General features: G+C 41.8%; 1 protein-coding gene across 16 annotated transcripts in view; it reads left to right on the top strand.

Moving 5' to 3' along the window:
* The window catches only part of LOC144596502 (girdin-like), a 129,685-nt gene that overhangs the window by 108,645 nt on the left and 9,039 nt on the right, over window positions 1-12,001 (top strand). For 6 of the 16 annotated variants that reach the window (XM_078404850.1, XM_078404849.1, XM_078404851.1 and 3 more), the window contains 3 exons: window positions 1,675-1,731; window positions 1,864-1,944; window positions 8,051-8,322. In XM_078404850.1, the coding sequence (XP_078260976.1) occupies window positions 1,675-1,731; window positions 1,864-1,944; window positions 8,051-8,322 (410 nt within the window). Of the gene's footprint in view, window positions 1-158; window positions 240-1,425; window positions 1,513-1,674; window positions 1,732-1,863; window positions 1,945-8,047; window positions 8,323-12,001 lie in introns of all 16 variants that reach the window. The other 10 variants (XM_078404866.1, XM_078404852.1, XM_078404864.1 and 7 more) reach the window with 9 other exon arrangements.

Genomic DNA, 12,001 nt, shown 5'->3' with positions numbered 1-12,001 from the left:
CAAACTCGAATGCAAAAATACACTTCCAGTCCTTAGTTCAGTTTTTGGTTCTTATTGTTTTTTAACACCAGTTTGTGATTGGCAGTTCATATATCAAATTGCATTTTGTGCCTATAGGTGTATTCTTTTAAATAAAATATATATTTTTTACATTCAAGGCAGAATTGCATCGCCTGAAGAAGGTGGCAAAACCTCTGCCTTGAAAAATAACTTCCAGAGCACTGTTAAGATATTTGGAGGTAGGAATGTATTTTTTAGATTGTAGACATTCCAGTCAGAGCACCTCTGTCCCTCTTCAGCCGCTTTTGTTTTCCCTTGCTTTCAATATCTCTTGTTCTTGGTCATGCTGGATACCTAGCAGGATAGCTAATTAGGCTGCCATCGCTTGCAAACTAAAAGCAATCATGGCCTGAGTGTGTACTCAGATTCTCAATCAATTTCTTTGGGAAGTTGCCATTTCATTGATTCTACTTATGCGCATTCTGTGCGTTTCATGCACTCGTGTATAGTGCAGGCAGTAGCGTGCATTGGAAAGTCTTAATAAGCCCTAATCAAATTTCGAAATCAGTTTTATGCTAGAAACAGTCATAATAGTTAAACGTGTACAATACGATTGTATTTCCAGGCCTGGGTATTCTCTAGCCAACTTCAGCTGTCCCTTCATTGTTACCATCAGCTGTGAAAATAATATAAATCGGGAACCAATGAGGCAATCAGAGCATTCAGCCCAATTCTTATACAACTTTTATTCACCCTGCTCACTCACCCGACTGCAAATGAGCTTTTGAAATATCATGACTTCCAGTTAAGTTTCACTTTCCCTGTTGCTTCTCGACATATAATAAACATGCTTGTTTCTCATTAAATAAATGCAAAACTAAAGGAAATTGAAAGAAGGGAATACACCATGAGAAAATTAGTCTAATGGATTTAGATATGTGAATCTTAAGATATACTTAGGCAATGCCAATCTTACCTTTCTAACAAACATCCTCTATTGTAAATATGACACAACAACATAAATTTGATTCTTAACCAACATTCCCTTTAAGTCTTCATCAGAAGCATAAATAGTTTAAGGCATGAAAACTTCAAGGGAAGAAACTTACTGCAGTATTGTCAGCTCATGAAGAGGAAACATTCATCAACGGAGTGATTTCATTATTTTGACATAAGTAACCTTTTAGATCTAACCTACTGCATTGAAAGGAATGAGAACGGATGAAGGAGGAAATAGCTAATTTACAAAAATATATTTGTAGATAGTGATATATTTGTTTCATATACTTAATTGCTAAATACTTTAAATATTATGAGAGCTTAACTGAAAAATACATTCAATACTAAATAGACAGTTGCTTTGATGAAGTGTTTTCACTTATTAAAATTACTAACATATGTACTTGTTTCTTTTTGGGGGGCTAGAAGGGTTACAGAGTAATTATAATGGATACAATCCAGCTCCTGTTCTTGGCAGCTCTACAGTGTGCAGAGTGCCTTGTCACATTTGTTGTAAGTCATTCTATCACACCCATTTTCTTGCATGTTCTATATATGTATTCAGCATGAAATAACGTGACTTTCCACTAACTATTGTTTTTGCCCTGAAAGGACTACTGTTTTATTTCTGTCCTGCTATTCCCTTATGTTTCTGTTTATCTGCTTTTCCTGTAGTGCTGTGTTCCAAAGTGTCCAATTGGACTGCCTCGAAAATTCTTGGCTTTCTGATCTGTAAGACACAACTCTTTTCTGACCTTGGGCATGCTCAGCCTATGGCACACTGCATGCATCCATGCTTCAGCTGTTTCTCTGGTCAAAGGTAAAGTGGCCTCTGCTCATTTTTATTTCCCAATTTCCATTTAGCTTCCAGACCAGCCAGCCTTGATAGTAGCAGGACATCAAGTAGCAATAACAATAATAATGCCTCAGCCCACGATGCAAAAGGTATGCCATGGCTGATTTTTTTTAACCATTTTTATTTTTGACTTGCATTTAGGCCACATGCTGAAATAGCGTAAGCATTGAGATGAACATTTAATTGCATGATACAAAACATTTTCATGTATTCTAAAAGTTTAAAAAGTTAAAATGGTATGTGTATATTCTATCTGATTTAATATGTTAGTGTTGATATTATGTTTTCTGCTGCAGCATTTTTTTTAAATATAACTTGGCAAAAGATAATAACTGCAGATACAAGTTGAAACTCTTTTTTTGTTTCTGTACTATAGATCTGTACAAATTAGCTAATTTTAACTAAGATCTAAATTTAACTAATATCAATACTAAACTAGCTAATTAACGTACTGTGCAACTTTTGTGATCTCAGCTCACACTTCTATCAAGGACTAGACCAAGTGGACCCGTTGGGCCCAAACCTCTCCTGCATTGGTGCAGCACCCTGTCCTGTCCTCCCTCCCCTATCTCCTCAACCCCCCTCCCCTCTCCTCCCCAACTCCCCCCTCCTTCCCTCCTCCCCTCCCTTAAACTTTAAAATGTGAATAACTTTAAAAATATAAGACCGATTTCAATAAAACTACTTGCATTATCACTAAAGTGACAATGGTGAGTAAGGTGGGCCTACACTTGTCGTGCTATCGTGTACAGTTTTGGCTGAAGTTCAGTCACAAACAAGATAACAAACGAGAGTTTTAGTATATAGATGTCATTGTGCCACTATAAAGGATGTTTCAGAGCATGTACAAGATATCTGAAAGGGGTGGGGGAGCAGCCAAAGGTCATGGTCCATATTGATATCAGCGATGTAAGTAAAAAGAAGGCAGATGAAGTCCTGCAAAGAGCATTAGGGAGTTGGGAAATAAGTTGAAAAGCAGGACTTTCAGGGTTGTATTCTCAGAATTATTCAGCATGCCACAGGAAGATGGTACTGTTAAATTGTGGTTAAGGAGCTGGCGCAGAGGGGGCAGGCTTCAGTTATATGGATTATTGGGCTCTCTTCCACAGAAGGTGGGACATGTACAAGAGGGACTGGTTGCACCTGAACTGAAGGGATAGATTTCTGGTGGGTAGATTTATTAGTGCTACTCAGTCGGGTTTAAACTGGTCGGACAGAGGGATGGGATCCAAAGCAATTGTGTGGCAGCTGAGCAAATAGCCTGATACAGATTTATGTGAGTAAGTTCAGAAGAAAAGATAGACAGGAACAGGTCAGGGAACGAAAAGGCTGATAAACTAAATAACATTTAATTTAAATATGAAGCCTGGTGTGGAAGGCTGATGAACCCGAGCAGTGGATTGGTACATGAGACAGGGTTATTATAGCCTTATCAGAAACATAGTTGGGAGAAGGGCAGGATTGGTAGCTCAATGTTCCAGCTTACAGATGCTGCTGACATTATAGAATTGAGTTTTGATTGGCAAGGACTTCATAATAGTATTCAGAGATGATGTTCTTGGGGTATTGTCCAATGAAGTTATATGAATGGAGATCACTTGGATCGTTTACCTTATCTTGGTGAAGAGGCTTGCATGGCCCTATGATTCTGAGAACGATGCCGTCGGAAGCACTAGCTTCTGGTAGGGCCACCCATGGCGGTAAGGTCGAGGATGAGGGTCCAGACTAAGAACGATCGAACCTACAAGGCCTCAACGGCGGACCAGGCTGACAAAGTTATCTTGAATTCAACGGCTGTGAAGGCGGATAAAGGCTGCAACAGATCTATCAGCTCCAATCGTCTTGGTTCCCTTTCCATTGGAATTAGTTGATTGATTTATGAAGGACTGTGTGCTTCTTGGAGTGCAGCATCAAGTACACGTCAAACGAACAGACGCACAGGCATCTTCGTTCTGTGTAGGAATGTAGACCATCAACCTCGATGGATAGCCACGGCGACGACGATATAAATGGAACTTAGAAATAAGAAGGCGATGGCAGCTTTGATTGGGTTATTATAAGGCTTCTGTAGTCAACAAAAATTAAATGGGCAAATATGTAATGAGATCACAGATAGCTGTAAGAATAATAGAGTTGTAATAGTCTGTGATTTTAACTTCCCTCATATTGACTGAGAATTCTGTAGTACTAAGTGCTTGAATGGAGTGACATATTTTGTGTAGTCTGAAGAAGGATCTTGACCCGAAACGTCACCCATTCCTTGTCTCCCGAGATGCTGCCTAACCCGCTGAGTTACTCCAGCATTTTGTGTCTACCTTCGACATATTTTTTGTGTCTGGGAAAGTTTTCTGAAACACAGGGCATCTTACTAGAGAGGGTGTAACATTTGACCTCCTATTAGGGAGCGAAGCATGGCAATGACTGAAGTGTCAATCGGGAACCAGTACCATAATTCTATTAGTTTAAAATTAGTTATGTGAAAATGGTGGGATTGATCCACAAGTTAAAGTCCTAAATTGAACCCGGGTAATTTTTGACGGTATTGAACAGAAACTTGCAGAAATTGACTGGGAGATGCTGTTTACAGGTAATGGGGTGACTGGTAAGTGGGAGGCTTTTAAAGGTGAGATTGGGGGTGTTCAGGGATAGCATACTTCTGTTATAGTGAAGGGCAAGGCTAGCTGATTGACGAGGCATATTGAGGTTCTAGTCAGAAAAAAAGGAGGCTCATTATGGACATGGGCATTTGGGATCAAGTGAATCACGAGAAATATTTAGAAGGGTGGGAATGCAGTTTAGAAGGAAATTAGAAGGACAATAATAGGACATGACGTTGCTCTGACAGGCAAGATAAAGGAAAATTCTCTGAGATCCTCCAGGTATATTAAGAACAAAAGGATGACTCGAGAGAGAAAAGGCACCCTTAAGGGACATGATTGTCTGTGTTGAGCCACAGGAGATAGGCCAGATGTAAAATGAGTACTTCTCGTCTGCATTATTTGTGGAGAAGATCATAGATGTAAATTAACTCTGAGAGAAATGAGTAGTGATGTGTTGGATCATATCTGAATTACCAAAGAGGAGTTTTTTAAAAATAGTAAGGCGGATAAGTCACCTGGGCCTGACCAAGTGTGTCTAAAGACATTTTGGAAAGCTAGGAAATAAATTCCTGGGGCCCTGGCAGTAATATTTGCATCATCTTTAGTTATGAGGGAGGTACTCTCAATAGCTAGAGTGTGATCCTAAGCTCCCATCTACCTCATTGGAGACCTTTGAACTATCTTTAATCAGACTTTATTGAGCTTTATCTTGCACTATACGTTATACCCTTTTCCTATATCTGTACAGTGTGGATGGCTTGATTGTAATCATGTATCGTCATTTTGTTAACGGGATAACATGCAACAACTAGTTTTTCACTGCACCTCAGTACATGTGACAATAATAAACTAAACTAAGCTAGAAGTCTGGAGAATACCTAATGGAGAATTTAATTGCAATTCAAATTCAATGCTCATTTGAATGGCTATTAAATAATCTTTATTTAAGAAGGGCTGCAAGGACAAGCCGTGGCACTACAGGCTGTGGTGATCCTGACATCAGTGGTGGAAAGTTACGGGGGGGGATTCTGAGGGACAGGATCTACCAGCATTTGGACTGACAAGGGCTGATTAGGGATAGTCAGCACAGATTGTAGATGTAAAGGTAGACACAAAATGATGGAGTAACTCAGTGGGTCAGGCAGCATCTCAGGAGAGAAGGAATGGGTGACGTTTCAGGTCGAGACCCTTCTTCAGACCGATGCATACCTTGTAAATGTGAAATTGTATCTCATGAATTTGATAGTTTTTGAAGAGATCGCCAATATGATTAACGAGGGCAGGGGAGTGCACATTGTCTTTGTGAATTTAGCAATGCCTTTAACCAGGTCCAACATCATCATCATATCATCATATATATACAGCCGGAAACAGGCCTTTTCGGCCCACCAAGTCCATGCCGCCCAGCGATCCCCATACATTAACACTATCCTACACCCACTAGGGACAATTTTTACATTTACCCAGCCAATTAACCTACATACCTGTACGTCTTTGGAGTGTGGGAGGAAACCGAAGATCTCGGAGAAAACCCACGCAGGTCACGGGGAGAACGTACAAACTCCTTACAGTGCAGCACCCGTAGTCAGGATCGAACCTGAGTCTCCGGCGCTGCATTCGCTGTAAAGCAGCAACTCTACCGCTGCGCTAACATGGCAGACTAGTTCAGAAGGTTCGATCACATGGGATCCAGGATCTAGCCACTGGATTCCAAATCCAGTGGAAGGAGACAAAAGTTGATAGTGGAGGGTTGTTTTTCAGATTGGAGGCCTGTGACCAATGATGTACAACAGGGATTTGTGCTGGGTCCACTGTTGTTTGTCATCTCTATTAACGATTTGGTTGACAATGTAGTTAACATGTTTAGTAAATTTGTGGGTGACAACAAAATTGATGGTGTAGTGGACAGATTATGTAAGGTTACATCAAAATACAGATGAGAGAGCAAGGGGTACAGGTAGTGGCGGCACGGTAGCGCAGCGGTAGAGTTGCTGCTTTACAGCGAATGCAGCGCCGGAGACTCAGGTTCGATCCTGACTACGGGTGCTGTACTGTAAGGAGTTTGTATGTTCTCCCCGTGACCTGCGTGGGTTTTCTCCGAGATCTTCGGTTTCCTCCCACACTCCAAAGACGTACAGGTATGTAGGTTAATTGGCTGGGTAAATGTAAAAATTGTCCCTAGTGTGTGTAGGATAGTGTTAGTGTGCGGGGATCGCTGGGCGGCGCGGACTTGGTGGGCCGAAAAGGCCTGTTTCCGCGCTGTATATATATGATATAGGTACACAGTACCTTGAAAGTGACAACACGGGTAGACAGGATGGTCAAGAAGGCATGCATGCTTTCCTTTATCAGTAAGGGTATTGAGTATAGGAAGTAGGGCATCATGCTACAGCTGTACCAGATGTTGGTGAGATCTCAAATAGAGTATTATGCACAATTCCAATCGTCTTGCTATAGGAAAGGTGTCATTAGGCTGGAGAGAATGCAGAATAGATTTACCAGGATATTACCAGGACTCAAGGGCTTGAGTTATAAAGAGGCTGAATAGTCAGGGTCTTTTTTTCCCTGGAACATAGGAAACTAAGGGGTAATCTTATAGAGGTATACAAAAATGAAGATGAATGATCAGTCTTTTTCCCAGAGTAGAGGAGTCCTGAACTACAGGGCATATATTTAAGTAAGAGGGGAAAGATTTAAGAGACCCAAGGGACAATTCCTCACATAAAGGGTAAAATGATGCCAAAGGAATTTGTTGTGTGTAAAATGGCGATGTTTAAAGACAATTAGACAGGTAACACAAAAGGTTGAGAGGAATATGGGCCAAACACTGGAAAATGGGAGTTATTCAGCTATAAAACCAAGTTGGGGTATGGATAAGTTGGGCCGGAGGTCCTGTTTCTGTGCTGTATGATCCTATGATCTTATTACTGCGACTGGTAGCATTTCTGACATTTGGGAACTGTGTTACGGGCAGTCCTCAGAACCCTTATGTGACCCAGGGAATGCCTGTACTTAAAAATAATTGTTGTCCTGCTCAGGTCAACATGATCAGGGGCAATTTCTGTGGACTGGAATTTCTGTAGTTCGGCATTAGTCAAGCCCCTAGTGTGCTGGAGTGGAGAGTTTCAACATGCACTATTATTTATTTTTGCAACAATATTCTGAAGTTATTGGAAAACTACCTACCATTGTATGTCCTCTCTTGCTTGCAACCGTCCGACTTCTGAAGAGCCTGTAGATATGTTTGAGCATTTGTCAGATTGGTAGGATGATATGCCGGCTGTTATGGGGCTGCCAGCATCTTTTGCCATGTGAGACCTCTTTTCGTAGCTACATTTCCAACTTGCAATCTGTTTATGTTATGAATAGTTCTCAGGAACAAAACCGTAGAGTAACTTGGGATTGACCTGAAATATTCTGGATTCATATTTATTTGTGCGCCTATAAAAGGTACAAGTAAAATAGTCTAATCTGCCAATGGTTTGATCAAAGTTATTTTGTATTGCACCAAATGCCAGTGTTCCGTATGATTAATATGGTTGTCATGTTGGATAATGCGAGATTTTATGTGCTGATATCTTTTGCCTCTAAGCAGGTGCAGCTAATGACAGACATGGTAGGTTTCAAAGTCATAGCACTGGAGAATGTCGTTCAACTGATGACAGTCACTTATTATCAAATAACAGCCGTTCATCTAGTCATCTCACGCAAAATTTGAAAAAAGATGTTTCCTTCCAAAAGAAAGAACTTAGTGTTGATGACACCCGAAAACATTCTCTGCAAAGGAATAAAACCACGTCACCTGGGAGTGAAATAGTTACCTTACAGCAGTTTCTGGAAGAAAGTAACATAAACCAATCATCACAGGTTAGTGCACAGAAGTGTATTTCGTCCATTTCAGTTATTTTGTTTCTTTGATCAACTCTTAGAGCTAACAGAATCAAGGGTTACGGGGAAAGCAGGAACGGGGTACTGATTTTGGATGATCAGCCATGATCACATTGAATGGTGGTGCTGACTCAAAGGGCTGAATAGCCTACTCCTCCTATTTTCTATGTTTCTATGAAAAGAAGGAATGGGACTGATATGATTACTCTGCTGGGAGCTGGCATGGACCCAAATATCTAAATGGCTATTTTCTGTGAATATGTAACTTAACACAATACCTTGCAGCATTGGGGGAGTACTTTCACCACGAGCGGCAACGTTCAAAGAGGAGGTTGACTACCATCTTCTCAGCTGACTAACAACTAAGAATAATCACAGGACTTTCTGGTGGTGCTCAAATTCCATGAATGCATAAAAACAAATAAAAAGCCAAAGATAATTGGAGTACAATTACTAGTCCCAATTGCATAGATTTCCTGGTTAGATCTTAACATCATTGTTGTACTTCTGGAAACTCTGAAGGCCTTTAGACAATAGACAATCGGTGCAGGATTAAGCCAATCAGCCCTTCGAGCCAGCGCCGCCATTCAATGTGATTATGGCTGATCATCCACAATCAGTACCCCGTTCCTGCCCTCTCCCCATACCCCCTGACTCCACTATCATTAAGAGCTCTATCTAACTCTCTCTTGAAAGCATCCAGAGAATTGGGCTCCACTGCCTTCGGAGGCAGAGAATTCCACAGATTTACAACTCTCAGAGTAAAAACGTTTTTCCTCATCTCCGTTCTAAATGGCCTACCCCTTATTCTTAAACTGTGGCCCCTGATTCTGGACCCCCCAACATTGGGAACATGTTTCCTGCCTCGAGCGTTTCCAATCAGGAACGGGGTACTGATTGAGAGTGATCAGCCATGATCGCATTGAATGGCGGTGCTGGCTCGAAGGGCTGAATGGCCTACTCCTGCACCTATTGTCTATTGTCGTATGTTGAAAGGCTGGAGCGATTGGGCTTGTATACACTGGAATTTAGAAGGATGAGGGGGGATCTTATTGAAACATATAAGATAATTAGGGGATTGGACACATTAGAGGCAGGAAACATGTTCCCAATGTTGGGGGAGTCCAGAACAAGGGGCCACAGTTTAAGAATAAGGGGTAGGCCATTTAGAACGGAGATGAGGAAGAACTTTTTCAGTCAGAGAGTGGTGAAGGTGTGGAATTCTCTGCCTCAGAAGGCAGTGGAGGCCAGTTCGTTGGATGCTTTCAAGAGAGAGCTGGATAGAGCTCTTAAGGATAGCGGAGTGAGGGGGTATGGGGAGAAGGCAGGAACGGGGTACTGATTGAGAGTGATCAGCCATGATCGCATTGAATGGCGGTGCTGGCTCGAAGGGCTGAATGGCCTACTCCTGCACCTATTGTCTATTGTCTATTGTCTAATCACTTAATAATCTTATATGTTTCAATAAGATCCACTCTCATCCTAAATTCAAGTGTATACAAGCTCAGTCGCTCCAGTCTTTCAACATACGACAGTCCCGCCATTCCGGGAATTAACCTAGTGAACCTAGGCTGCATTTCTTCAATAGCAAGAATGTCCTTCCTCAAATTTGGAGACCAAAACTGCACATAGTACTCCAGGTGTGGTCTTACTAGCGCCCTGTACAACTGCAGAAGGACCTCTTTGCTCCTATACTCAACTCCTCTTGTCATGAAGGCCAACATGCCATTAGCTTTCTTCACTGCAAGCTGCACCTGCATGCTTACTTTCAGTGACTGATGAACAAGGACACCCAGATCTCTTTGTTCGTCCCCTTTTCCTAACTTGACACCATTCAGATAATAATCTGCCTTCCTGTTCTTACCAGCAAAGTGGATAACCTCACATTTATCCACATTAAACTGCATCTACCATGCATCTGCCCCCTCACACAACCTGTCCAAGTCACCCTGCATCCTCATAGCATTCTCCTCTCAGTTCACACTGCCACCCAGCTTTGTGTCATCTGCAAATTTGCTAATGTTACTTTTAATCCCTTCACCTAAGTCATTAAAGTATATTGTAAATAGCTGCGGTCCCAGCACCGAGCCTTGCGGTACCCCACTAGTCACTGCCTGCCATTCTGAAAGGGACCCGTTAATCCCTACTCTTTGTTTCCTGTCTGCCAACCAATTTTCTATCCATGTCAGTACCCTACCCCCAATACCATGTGCTCTAATTTTGCCCACTAATCTTGGATGTGGGACCTTATCAAAGGCTTTCTGAAAGTCCAGCTATACTACACTGGCTCTCCCTTGTCCATTTTCCTAGTTACATCCTCAAAAAATTCTAGAAGATTAATCATGATTTCCCTTTCGTAAATCCATGCTGACTCGGAACGATCCTGTTTCTGCTATCCAAATGTTCTGCAATTTCGTTTTTTATAGTTGACTCCAGCATCTTCCCCACCAATGATGTCAGGCTAACTGGTCTATAATTTCCCATTTTCTCTCTCCCTTCTTTCTTAAAAAGTGGGATAACATTAGCTGCTCTCCAATCCACGGGAACTGATCCTGGATCTATAGAACATTGGAAAATGATCACCAATGCGTCCACGATTTCTAGAGCCACTTTCTTAAGTACCCTGGGATGCAGACCAGCCTTCAGTCCCATCAGTCTACCCAGCACTATTTCCTGCCTAATGTGAATTTCCTTCAGTTCCTCCGTCACCTGAGGACCTCTGTCTACTAGTACATCTGGGAGATTGTTTGTGTCTTCCTTAGTGAAGACAGATCCAAAGTACCTGTTCAACTCGTCTGCCATTTCCTTGTTCCCCATAATAAATTCACCTGCTTCTGTCTTCAAGGGACCCGCATTTGTCTTAAATATTTTTTTCCTCCACATACCTAAATAAGCTTTTGCTATCCTCCTTTATATTCTTGGCTAGCTTACCTTCTTACCTCATCTTTTCACCCCATGTAGCCTTTTTAGTTATCTTCTGTTGCTCTTTAAAAGAGTCCCAATACTCTGGCTTCCCATTCATCTTTGCTATGTTATACTTCTCTTTTATTTTTATATATACTGTCCTTGACGTTCCTTGACAGCCACGGTCGCCTCTTACTCCCCTTAGAATCTTTCTTCCTCTTTGGAATGCACTGATCCTGCACCTTCTGTATTATTCCCAGAAATACCTGCCATTGTTGTGCCACCGTCTTCCCTGCTAGGGTCTTTTTCCAGTCAACTCTGGCCAGCTCCTCTCTCATGCCTCCATAGTCTCCCGTGCTCAACTGCAATACTGATACTTCCAATTTTCCCTTCTCCCTCTCAAATTATAGATTCAAACATCATATTTTGATCACTACCTCCTGTTGGCTCTTTAACCTTGAGTTCCCTTATCAAATCCGGTTCATTACACAACACTAAATCCAGAATTGCCTTCTCCCTGGTAGGCTCCAGTACAAGCTGCTCTAAGAATCCATCTCGGAGGCACTCCACAAACTCCCTTTCTTGGGGTCCATTACCAAGCGGATTTTCCCAGTCTACCTGCATCTTCCCAGTCTACCTACCTCCAAAGACGTACAGGTTTGTAGGTTAATTGGCTGGGTAAATGTAAAAATTGTCCCTAGTGGGTGTAGGATAGTGTTAATGTACGAGGATCGCTGGGCGGCGCGGACTTGGT

This window comes from Rhinoraja longicauda, chromosome 9 (assembly GCF_053455715.1).
Source record: "Rhinoraja longicauda isolate Sanriku21f chromosome 9, sRhiLon1.1, whole genome shotgun sequence".
NCBI classification, from domain to species: domain Eukaryota; kingdom Metazoa; phylum Chordata; class Chondrichthyes; order Rajiformes; family Arhynchobatidae; genus Rhinoraja; species Rhinoraja longicauda.
The sequence above is the reverse complement of the archived record's forward strand: the minus strand, read 5'-3'. Positions and strand labels throughout refer to the sequence as shown.